At 37.6% G+C, this 13153-nt stretch overlaps 1 protein-coding gene across 2 annotated transcripts in view; it reads right to left on the reverse strand.

Moving 5' to 3' along the window:
* HID1 (HID1 domain containing) overlaps window positions 1-13153 on the reverse strand; it is a 94248-nt gene that overhangs the window by 41007 nt on the left and 40088 nt on the right. For both annotated transcript variants that reach the window (XM_056550180.1, XM_056550179.1), the window contains exons 13-16: window positions 8905-9069; window positions 8579-8806; window positions 8146-8279; window positions 6353-6424 (exon numbers count right to left, since the gene is read on the reverse strand). In XM_056550180.1, the coding sequence (XP_056406155.1) occupies window positions 6353-6424; window positions 8146-8279; window positions 8579-8806; window positions 8905-9069 (599 nt within the window). The remainder of the gene's footprint in view (window positions 1-6352; window positions 6425-8145; window positions 8280-8578; window positions 8807-8904; window positions 9070-13153) is intronic.

The raw sequence follows: 13153 nt of genomic DNA on the forward strand, positions 1-13153 counted from the left end.
GCTTTATACACGGCCCTTTCCTCAGTAGGTTTGCATGATCTCTGAAGCAACAGATCTACTATATATTCATCCGGTCATAATCAAATAGATTGTGTAAAGGTGATACTCAAGATATTTGAAAACTAGGAATGGATCACTATGGAGGGGTTTGATGTGTAAAACCCGAACTGGTATTAGTATGGACTCTTAAGTCAGTACATACTTGCGGATCTTGCATTATCGCATTGTATGTATTGATTTTAGCGATAGTTTCAACAAATTCACAATGGGCAAAAAACATATACTAACATCAACTGTATATATCCTAAAGTTAAATAGAGACTCTAAACATAAGGAATATAAAAGTTTCGCATGATGCGATGGGAATTCGCATTTGCAACCTAACCATCGCATCATGTGAATAGAGGCAATAGCAGATATGGTTCTTATGAACCAGTAAATATACAAATATAAAGAAGAGGAATAGATAATAGTAATACTAAAATGAAAAATAAATAAAATGAAAATGAAAATAATTAAATAAAATTAAATAAAATATTGATAAAATTAAAACTAAAAAATAAAAATAAATAAAATAAAAATAAAAATTAAATTAAAAATTAAAATTAAAATTAAAAAAATAAAAAATAAAATAAAAATATAAAATAAATAAATGAAAAATATATAAAAAAATATAAGTATAAATAAATAAATAAAAATAAAAATGAAGATAAAAATAATAAAAATAGAAAAAATAGAAAAAAAAAATAAAAAAAAATAGAAGTGAATAAAAGTTAATTAAATGCAATATTAATTACAATGAATATTACAAAATAAATATTACAAAATAAACTGACCTTACAGTTCTCTCAGACCCGAGAAACTGATAAATATAATTTTTTATATATAGATACCACATTCTCAAGTGTGACTCTTGGTAGGAGACGGAATGAGGGGGACATGGAGGGCTACAGGGACCCTCCTTCAATATGATAGAAAGAAGGAGACCCTGGAATCCTGCAGGTCTCCTACAGAAAACCAAACAATTCGAAAGTAGAATTAAGTCCATTAGGCTCTAATGTATCGAATTCATAAATTTTTTTACTTTCTGCTCTGGACATTTTCACAATTAGCCTAATTGTGAAAATGTCCAGAGCACAAAGTAAAAAAATTATATTTATCAGTTTCTCGGGTCTGAGAGAACTGTAAGGTCAGTTTATTTTGTAATATTTATTTTGTAATATTCATTGTAATTAATATTGCATTTAATTAACTTTTATTCACTTCTATTATTTATATATATATATTTTTTTTATATTTTTTCTATTTTCATTTTCATTTTCATTATTTTTATCTTTATTTTTATTTTTGTTTTCATTTTTATTTTTATTTTTATTTATTTATACTTATATTTTTTATATATTTTTCATTATTTATTTATTTTATATTTTTATTTTATTTATTTTTTTATTTTTATTTTTTTTATATTTTTTTTATTTTTATTTTTAATTTTATTTTTATTTTATTTATTTTTATTTTTTAGTTTTAATTTTATCAATATTTTATTTAATTTTATTTAATTATTTTCATTTTCATTTTATTTATTTTTCATTTTAGTATTACTATTATCTATTCCTCTTCTTTATATTTGTATATTTACTGGTTCATAAGAACCATATCTGCTATTGCCTCTATTCACATGATACGATGGTTAGGTTGCAAATGCGAATTCCCATCGCATCATGCGAAACTTTTATATTCCTTATGTTTAGAGTCTCTATTTAACTTTAGGATATATACAGTTGATGTTAGTATATGTTTTTTGCCCATTGTGAATTTGTTGAAACTATCGCTAAAATCAATACATACAATGCGATAATGCAAGATCCGCAAGTATGTACTGACTTAAGAGTCCATACTAATACCAGTTCGGGTTTTACACATCAAACCCCTCCATAGTCATCCATTCCTAGTTTTCGAATAGCTTAAGTATCACCTTTACACAATCTATTTGATTACGACCGGATGAATATATAGTAGATCTGTTGCTTCAGAGATCATGCAAACCTACTGAGGAAAGGGCCGTGTATAAAGCACATGTGAGCCCAGAAACGCGTCTAGGTATAAGATTATTATACATCACCGCTACCTGACTGTTCAAAGGCGAAATCCGATCCAGTTCTGCTAAGCAGTACACCATTCCCGGAATCATCTTCCAGGCAGCATTGCCCAAGCGCCTGTGACGTCACCCACCATCGAGTTACCTAGAAGTCCGCACCTGCTTCATCGTGTGGTTACCATCTGCAGCGAAACATCAGCAAGCGGTTATTATTACAGCTGGTCTGTGGCAGGCAGACCGCCGCGAGGACGCATGCCAGCGTCTGGTACCACCTAATCGTGCGGACTCCACATTTCAACTCAAGGTGACTTTCTATCGGGATGTATTGCAGACTGGTAACTATAATTTACCCATTCTACGTTTAAAATTTGGAATCTATATCCTATATGGGACTTAACCTTACGTATAATTGGAATCCATACCTTTAAGGGACATTTAACCCATTTGAAATATTGGAGGCCGGATTTAAAGTATTATTGCATTGTTAAAAATTCTCAAAAAATAAAAAAATTAAAATTCTCAATGCTAGCTATTGGTGTGTGTATAAGTTTTATAAGTTTTATTTTGTAATTTTTCCTCGGCACAAGGGCCCTTGTGTTTCGAGGAGTTATTGTTTATATTTTATATGTATTTTATTGTGTAATAAATTTGCACTTTCATATTATAATTGAAGCATGATCCAGTCATCATTTTTACCATTACATCACTGTATCAGGCAACTGATGCTAGCCTAAAGGGGTTGGCTACTTTTTTAGTTTTGTTTCCCTTATCACAACACCAGCAGTAGGTGTACAGCCCTCTTACCTCGGCTAGTTAATTGTGAGCTGCACATCCCCAGTTTTTTAAGTATTACCGTTGTGCCTGCCACGTCTGCAGGGGCATGTACTGTGTAATAATTGTTACTGACACATCTTCAGAGTAATAATATCACGACTCATAGGAGGTACTATACCTGTTATGCCTGCCACGTCTGCAGGGTCAAGCACTGCGTAAATGTTGTTACCGACACGTATTTAGAGCAATAAGATCAGGGGTAGGTGATGGTAGTGAGTCAAAGGACATTATTGGGTTTTTTGGCCCTTCATGGGCGGGGCCCTGCAAGAGGTTATAGCGCACTACTATCATGTTAAGTATCATCCATCGTACAGGTACAGATACAACATTTACAGCCAGTTGAACAGATGTTACGCAGGCTTTTGTATGCCCCTGGCACCTCAACGTGGAGGGTACGTGTTATTATGTCATTCCTGGTATTAGGTACTATTAGGTACTATTAGGTACACGGTCGCGGCTTTTGGCACACTTCTAACCGCTGTAAGTATATTATCAGTAGTTCCTGTTATTATTGTTATATTCAAGAGTATTGGTATTATTATTATTAATGGCGTCATTTGTAGTGTTTTATGAGTATTATTATCATCATTTATTACAGTTATCGTTATTACGGTATTGTTTTCACGGTCACACTTACTGTGGTTCTCGTTATAACCGTTATCATCACTGCATTGTTATTATGGTTTATCGTTATTACCGTTATTGTGTGATGTTATTATAGTGATTATTCGCAGGCATCTGGTCACGTTGTAGCCTCGACCATAAACAATATTATCGCAACATTTGCATGTACTGTATTTTTGTGGCATTTAAAATTTATTTGTTTACCAAAATCCCAGATATAGTTTCTTTGCTCCTTAATCTACTTGGGGCCAATTTTTACCCATTTTTTTTATAATGGTCTCATAGGTTTGGTAATTTTTTGTGGTCTCACCATCAATATTCATGGTCACTCAGTTTTATTCATCATTTACAATGGTTTTATTGTACGATCATTCTGTTAGACCAATTCTTAGTATTTTTTCTTTAACCTATTTATTTTGCCTTTTACTTAACATTTTATTTACATTATTTATTTATTGTGACGTCATGGGCATATTTGGCCCACAACACAACGTAGCATCATTATTACCAATAATTCACTCTGTGCAGTGACATATAACATTATATCCACATATCTGTGTCCATATATTTTGACATATGGTTATTATCTGTCCCCTTATGACCGATGTGGAAAATTCCCCGATCAGATCTCTGTATTAGAGAGAGGTCTGCCGTTTGCAGATTTCCTAATCTAAACCCCCTAATTAATATCTCTGCCCTTGTGCCTACCAATCCATTACATACAGTGATTCTCTCTGCTCCATACATGCACTGTACCTATCGCTTGCACCCATTATACAAGTCTGTTCATAGAATAGTCATCACTAGTATTTTTCTAACCTGACGCATGCGCAATAGAGCCAGCTCAGTGTCGGCAGTTACAAAAATCAGCGCTTACATGGCAGCATTGCATTATGAATTATAGATCTGGAAGCGACAGTGACCCTGTCAAGGACTTTCCCTTTTATTTATATACATTTAAGTCTATTTTTTATGTATTATACTTATTGGATAAGAGCATTTTATTTTATTTTTAAATGCTTGGCGCCACAAACGCCAGGTAAAAATACCTGTCGATATGTATTGTTGTCGTATAAGCCAATATACCTGACGAAGAGGCACTGAAGCCTGGAAACATGTTGTATTCTGGCATAATAAAGAAGTTATCATTATCCACAAGACTCCTCTTCTGCTGATTTGCGCCATAGCCCGGACTTCTACTTTTATTCAAGTCCACTGACGTTACTTCGGCTGAGGGATCTCCATGCCGATACCGGGAAGGCAGCACCACATTTACAAACAAACGCGCTATTCGTAGTTGTGCCTGATAAACAACCGAACCAGGTGAGCAGATCTATGCAATAAACCCTGTATTGTATTTTGCTTGAATTTACTAGCCATTACTACTCTATGAGGAGCTCTGTCTATTTTTACTTCTAACATTGCATACTACCTACTTAGGGTATTACCTACCTGGGGGCACTATCTACTGAGGGCATTACCAACTACGCACCCACTGGGGCACTACCCACCTACTGAGGCATTACCTACCTACCTACTGGAGGCATTACATACCTGAGGGCATCACTTACTACCTACCTACTGAGGGCATTACCAACCTACTAGGGGCTTATATCTTATATGGGGATTCCCTACCTACCTACCTACTGGGGGAATTACCTAATAGTAGAGGGAAAAATACCTACCCACCACCACTCAATCCCTCAAAATATGACAGTCAGAGCAAGACAGAGAAGAAAAGGAAGAAAGAAGCAAGACAGGAAGAAACTTCTCATGTGCGTCAGTAGATGTAACTGCACTGTAATCACTTATATGGTCTGAAGAGCATGTGTAGATTCAGGGTCACCACTTTGAGCTTTGTATGAGGGGGGAGGTTATTGGTCTATGTTCCATGGTTTTAATCCAGTCGCTATGTGTTGGTAATGGTAACGGTCATGATGTGGCGGTATTATTTGCACTTAAATACTGGTATTAAATACTGGTAATATTGGTCTCAGTATACAGGATTTGGTCAGCATGATATGGCAATATGTATGGTGATAATATTCCTCCTTGTATAATGGTATTAATGGTAATATTGGTCTCGGCATACAGGATTTAGTAAGTAACAGTATGATGGTAATATGTATGGTAATATTTCCTCCTTCCTTCCTTCCACATTGAGCTAAAGGGCTCTTGTTTTTCTTGTCCTGTGTTTTAAAATATTTTTTTCATAGATGATGGGAAACATAGTGGGCAGACCCTGGGGGCAGGACACGGAAACAAAGCCTTAAGCTGTGTAAAGGGTCTCAAAATTTCTGATGGCAGCCCTGTACCTTTCTAAGGCATGGCGTAGTGTAGTGTACTATAGTATTCTATACCCAGGGGTCTACCCGGTTCCTCTTTTACATTTCCATCCATTAAACAAAAATTTTACATAAAACATGGCCACATATTAGAAAATTATAAGTTAAAGGGATAGCCAAAGGTTGGAAATTATACTTTACTACAAATCTACAAATATCAGTATTTCCGTTTTTTAGTTTCAGCAGTAATTCTTGTGAGGAGGAATGCAGACATATTAGTTGTCTAACTTGTAGAAGCTTTACTGTACAAACCTGATCACATTTTTATCAGACACGAGTTATCACGACTGATCATTTACTTGTAATTTACAACGATGGTCAGCCAATATAGCCAAAATCTATATTGGAGAATATTGGATTACCAGCTGTTACAACCTACTGTTGATATGCATACAATCCTACTTTGGTGACTTTACATTCACTGATGACTCCTTCCCCTCTTCCGACTCACCCAGTCTGTAGTTGGGTTCCACTGAGAAGATGCGCTGGAGTGACGTCTGCTCTGTCGGCCCTGTGTAGCATCCTGCAGGATGTAAGTACATTACAATCAGAGAAATAGCCAGACAACTGAGTGAAATAATACTGTCACGGTACTGCAGCTTTTTTTTACTGTAATTAAGCATTACATTACAACAGTACTGCTATTACAGGGGTTATCCAGGTTTTAATAAGTTTTAACTATAGTGCCTGTGATGGCAAGTTATGTCTAAAGTGCTTTACTTGCCTTACGTGTGGAATGATAGACCCCTTTTTTTGATTTTATGGTCCCCCGCGGTTTAGCATGCTTCTGGTCTACATATGACTGTTGACTTGAGCCTTTTCCAGGATCCTGTTAGGCTTGAGACAACAGCTGATGAAAGGGTGTTTGTCTTCTTGTTTTCCCTGAGAAGCTAGCCCCCTGATGACTTGTGCGGTCAAGCTGAATGTACCGGCGTGACAAATTTCAATGTGTCCACCGCTGTCATGTGATCTCAGCAGTCTGCAGAAAGCGGGGAACGCATTAAACGTTAGCGCGGCAGCACATACAGTTGGACCGCACACGTCATCAGGGGGCTGGTTTGTCAGGAAGAAAAGAAGCCAAGCCTCCTGTGGTTAACTCTTGTCTCGAGCCGACAGGATCGTGGGCAAGGCTCCAGACAACAGTAATACACAGACTGAAAAAAAGACAGTAAAGTCATAAAACTTGTCATCACAGGCACGATAGTGAAAAGTTATTAAAACCTGGATAACCCCTTTAATGAGAATCTAACTTCAGCATCACTTGCAATAACCTTCCGGTAGAGGTTTTTAGTGCGGATAATTCTAATTACAATGGACTTTACCGTTTTGTAATCTGTGCCCGAAAATGTCAATATACAAATTAGGCAGCTTGGTGCACTTGGGCCCTAGCCCCAAGTGCACAGTGACATCTGGTCGGCCTCCCCATGTGAAATCTCTCATGTATTGATGGCTTGCAGTGACAATCGACTATGCGCCGTAACCATGAAGCTACATCCGTAAGAAGCGCACGTGCAATTGTCAATGCGAGCCAACTGTACATGAGAACTCTCTGCTTACAGAAGACCTCTCACGGGAAGGAACAGGAAGGGGATGATAACTAGGAAGATGCCAGCCAGATGTCACAGTGCACTTGGGGCTAATGAACTCCCAAGTGAACAAGCTGGCTCATTTGCAAGGCAAAGCAACAGAGAAATGGATTACAAAACTGTTACGTTCATGGTAATCAGCATCACCCACACTATAAGCCTGCCCCAGCAGATCCGTGCGGGTGATATTGATGACAGATTCTCTTTAAACGTAAGTGCAGGAAGTCTAAAAACGGTGTAAAAATTACCAAATAAAAAAATGTATCCCTTTTAAAGATCCGTTCAATGTTCCGTTATAAAAATCCTGAAAACCGGCCGTTAAACGGAAGATAGTAATGGGAGAAATAGTGAATGCACTATTTCTTCCGTTCCTTCACCCATCACAAATATAATCGGTTAAAACGGATAATGTATAAATGACAGACTATAATGGGATTTTCTAACGGCAGTATGGGATTTTGTAACGGTCGTTTGACGGCTGATTTTCAGGTATTTTATAACGGAACACGGAACAGATCTTTAGGACAGATACATTTTATAGTGTGAAAGCAGCCTAAGAGTGTCAATACAAGTCTAAATCAAAATTGCAATGATCACAAACACAGAATGTAAAACATGCATAAAAGTAAAAAAAAAAAATAGACATAAGATCACACACCCCGCTCTGAGACTCTGTGTCACTCAATGGACGGGATAGGTTGCTTTCTCCCGGTGATAAAGGGACTTCAGGATCCACAGCTCGTAGAGTTCCATCTTCTGACACTTGAGATTTTTCGGTCAGCTTCTCTATACCTGTAATAGTCATACATTTTAACAAATATCAGGCTCATAAGCAAACTAGAGTTCCATCCAAGAGGAGACATCTCTTTACCCAACCAGCACCCTGTCCTGCTCTGTAATGATGAGGAGCAAGAACTTCCAAAACGGCTGTCAACAGATGGGAGACTTTTGACTTTACAGATTAGCTCTCCTTCAGAAGGAAGAAAACGTTCTCATACTAGCCAAACCAGTCTTCTGCATATTTTTTACAATGAATCATTGCCTGAAAAACTTCTTTATATACCAATGGGTCTCTTCAGTTAGACACTTACCAGGCGTGGCTATTAGACTGGTCTTTAGGGTGCCAGGTTCTGCTGGGGCAGCAGGCCGGGAGCCTTCCATGGATGCGCTATCTTCAGAATTGGTGCGTGACAGGGGTTCGGCTGTTTTCTTTTTCCTCTGAAGTGCACGTTGGATGGATGGGGTGTCTGATGGAAGGTTTGCTAACTGGTGAAATACATTACGTTTCCGGATAATGGCATAAACTAGGCTAGAATTACCTGCAAAATAACAAAGAACATGGTTTAGAAAAGGAACAAAAAATGGAGTATATATATAATTGCAAAGCGATGTCACAACACAGACAAGTGAAACTCACCATCAAACTGATACTGGATAATGTTGTTAAAAACTTCCAGCAGGAAGAAAACAAGATGATGATTTTGTGGGGAGGAGAAGAGGAACCAAGGACTGGAGAAAGCTTCAAGCAGATGCAGTAATTTGTTAGACGCTACCATGGAAAGGGACTTTAGGTATGGAGATACTGTGCAATGAGAAAGAACAAGTATAAACTGTGATGTATAGTTCTAAAGCTGTATAAGTATAAATGAAACTGTTATGTATAGTTCTAAAGCTGTATAAGTATAAATTAAACTGTTATGTATAGTTCTGGGCCTTTTGTAGGAGGCTGCTGTCACCACTTCAAATGTGCCTCCATTCTCTGAATAGATGGGGTTCCAGCGAAAGGGTCACATCTGCCAGACATTTATGGCAAACACCTAACCTAGCAACACTGTCTAACAAACTTGTAAACATGTGAACTTGTAAATAAAATAAAAACATATGTAAGCAAAAAATGTTCAATAAGTACTCATTCACTTCACCTTTTGGGGAGCCATGCCGCACCCCATTTGAATGAGCCAGACAGAGTCAGCTAGGGACTCCGGTCAGCATATTTTTGGACCGTATGAGGTTTTGTTGCCGGACTGAAAACAGTGGACTACCACGGTTTCAGTCTGGCAACAATACCTGAGCCGACCGGAGTCAAACTTACTCCATCCGGCTCATTCAAATGAATGGGGTATGACACGGGCCTGGCGAGGTATCCCCAAAATATGATGTGAATGCAACCTTTAGGGTATGTTCACACTGAGGAATTCAAGAGGAATTTACTAGAGTAATTCCACTTGCTTTATTAGCTCCACTTTAGTCATCATTAAGTCATTTCCCATTGACTTTAATGGACTTTCTGCTGTCCTGTTCACACTAAGGAATTTCCACTAGCAGAATTCAGGTGCTGAATTCTGTTCCACCTGAAGGTAGAATATGTTCGTTCTTCAGGCAGAATCCTCGTGTAAAAGCCAATTCAAGTAAATGGGATTTTTTTTCCCTGACAAAATCTGTTTCGCGTGGAATGCAGAAAAGTAGACTTGAATAGCCTCCTCCTTCATTCCCGCGTGATTGATAAAATGATAGAAGGTAACAATTTCCTGACCAAAATTCTTCCTCATGAATTCTTCAGCGTGAACATACCCTTATGAGCAACAGCACGCTATATTCTAGGCCTATATTATTTGATCCAATGGTGCATGTGCTGTATCCGCTCACCGCTCTCTGCTGGCTCTCGCCCCACCTGTGCTGCGGACCAGTCAGTCCTGGCTCAATCAAGGAACACTGTGTAAGAAAGTGTCCGGCACTCCAGGAATGTTAGTAAAACACAGCTTGCTTTATTGAATTATAGGACCAAAGTCCTACACAAATCTTGTCTGACGCACTTCACCCTCTCTGGGGCTTAATCGTAGATTGACAAACATTACAAACCACACCATTAAAATACATAGACAAGGAGTCACATGACTCATTACATCATTGGTATAAAATCAAGGCAAATTGAAAACCCAGGGTGGGAATTACATACATTTACATGGCTTAGACCTTAGTTTACACTCATATGGGCAGCAGGACAAAAAACAGTATATCATTACTATATAGTGTTGCAGTGCATTCATGTTTTAGTCGTAAATCAATTGAAGTTTAAATATGCAGTTTTTGTCCTGCCACCCATGAGTGTGAACTAAGGTCTAAGCCATGTAAGTGTATATAATTCCCACTCCGGGTTTTCCATTTGCCTTGATTTTATACCAATGATGTAATGAGTCATGTGACTCCTTGTCTATGTATTTTAATGGTGTGGTTTGTAATGTTTGTCAGTCTACGATTAAGCCCCAGAGAGGGTGAAGTGCGTCAGACAAGATTTCTGTATGTGACATTGGTTCTATAATTCAATAAAGCAAGCTGTGTTTTACCCACATTCCTGGAGTGCCGGACACTTTCTTACACAGTATATTATTTGATAGCACCAGCATAATAAGAATGAATGGTAGACATGTGCAATTCGTTCAGTAACAAATAGATTTTTCAGCAATTTCTATAGTTTATATACATTTGGATCTATACAAAAGTACAATCAAAAGCAAAATCATATATTCAGACAAATCATATATTTATACAATATGAATAAGAACAACATGATTAAAATCCGAATGATGCAGAGGACTAAAATGATGATAACTGTCAAAAATGCATTCAAATATTTTCGGCACATTTCTGTCGAGCATAATTAAAATGCATTCAGATTGAATCAATTACATTTTTAAGATAAGCAGCACTATAGTCATGTATAGTCAATCAGCTTTCCCCTTTTGTGTTTGTCGAGTCTGAATGCAGACAGGAAGGGGGTTTAAGTTTTAGAACAGTTTTCCATACAGTGTGTCTCCAGCTGTTGCTAAACTACAACTCCTAGCATGTCCGGGTATGCTGGAAGTTGTGTGTTAGAAAAACACTGTTTTTGGAGGCGAAGCAGATTTCGTGACAGATTATTTGGGGGAAATTTATCAACACCTGTACAGAGGAAAAGTGGAGCAGTTGCCCATAGCAACCAATCAGATGTCCTTTGAAAAATAAAGGAATCAATCTCTACTTTTCCCGTACACGGGTTTTGAGAAATCTCTCATTGTAACTTTACCTAAAAAACGCGGTTAAGAATGCCCTATCGGACCAAAACGATAATTTTACTACGGAATGACGAAATGCTTTAGAATGACGTCGAAAAACGAAAGACGGAAACAGAAAAATGCGCTTAGAAAATAAAAAACTTAAAATTTTTCTGTAGTGAGAACAAAAAAATCACTAATAAAGCTGAAAAACTAAAACAAAAAAAATGTGCTTTAATGAAAAGAAAGTAAAAATTAACAGAACCAAATTTTCCAGTTGTGCAGGTCTAATAAACGGTTTTAAAGATCTATCTAAAAGGTTTGCTCCAGGTGCCACCCAGTGGACAAAAGAAAACATGCTTCCAATCTCTATAAACCCAAAACAATGTATACCATAAGAATATTTAAAAAAATAATCACTGTTAACCCTCGCTGCACAGTATGCTACAGCAAACCCTTAAAAAGATTGTGGGGTTAAAATTTCCCCCAACTATGCAAAATGTGTTTTACAAAGTATTTATTAGGTGCCCATGCCCCACCCAAATGCTGATGCCTCCTAATGTCACTGAGAATAAAGAGAAGCCTGTAAATCATCGTGGGTGGGGGCAGCGGCACCTAATAAATACACTGGACTGTTTTCTTGCAGTGTTGGGCACACACTGTTGGTTCCAATATGTAAGTTCTACTATTACGGCACGCATCAGGGGGTGGATAAACGGTTCCCATTTTTGTGAAAAAGTGGTAAAGGGGCACTTAATGTGTAGTACTAGTAACACTGGGGTAATAGTTTAAAGAGGGCACTAAGGATGCACCATTTCATTAAGAGGCCATTATTACTTTAAGGAGTGCACAAAGGTGGCACTATTACTTTGAGGATGGAACTAAAGGCATTACTAGTGAAGGGCACTAGGATGACGCTTTTTCATGTGTGGGGACAATATTACTGTTAGAAAAGCACTATGGGGCACTATTATCTTGTAGGGACAGTAAGTGGCCACTATTACTGTAGGGAAGGCATTTATGGGGTATGATTACTGTGAGGGGACACTAAGAACACATTTGTTGTGTGGACAAACAAGGAGTAAACTGTTACACTGGTACTCTGTGTGGGACACAAAAGAGGGCACTAGTATCACCTGGAGCACTCTGGCACTGCTTTTTTGGGGGTATTTTAATTATGAGGGCACCACAGTATTAGAGGAAGTTGCAGGATGGTACTGGTAAGGGCATGTTCACACAGGCATCCAAATCAAACCATAAAGTGTCAGCTTGAAAAATACTGACTGATTTCAATGAGAGAGAAAAAAAAAACGGAGGCTTCAGGGCTGAGTGGTAACAAGGATAAAGAAGGACCTTTTTTTTTTTTTTTAACCTGTCCTAAAATAGAGGGGTTTGTCTGCTGGCCATTTCCCTCTATCCCATATGTATACATTGGTATCAAGGATGTTAGTAGTCAAGTTTAGAGAACTACGCAGGCCGCATTGTTTCAGCTCAACCTAGAAACCATTGGCCTATCCTATAAAAAAAATAAAAAAAAAATTTCAGTATTTGTATCATGTACAAAAGAAATTATCACAACATCACAACAGAACCCAGTCATGCAATTCACTCCCTTTCTGTTGTTCCCATCATTGT

The sequence above is a fragment of the Hyla sarda genome, chromosome 13, assembly GCF_029499605.1.
Source record: "Hyla sarda isolate aHylSar1 chromosome 13, aHylSar1.hap1, whole genome shotgun sequence".
Lineage (NCBI taxonomy): Eukaryota > Metazoa > Chordata > Amphibia > Anura > Hylidae > Hyla > Hyla sarda.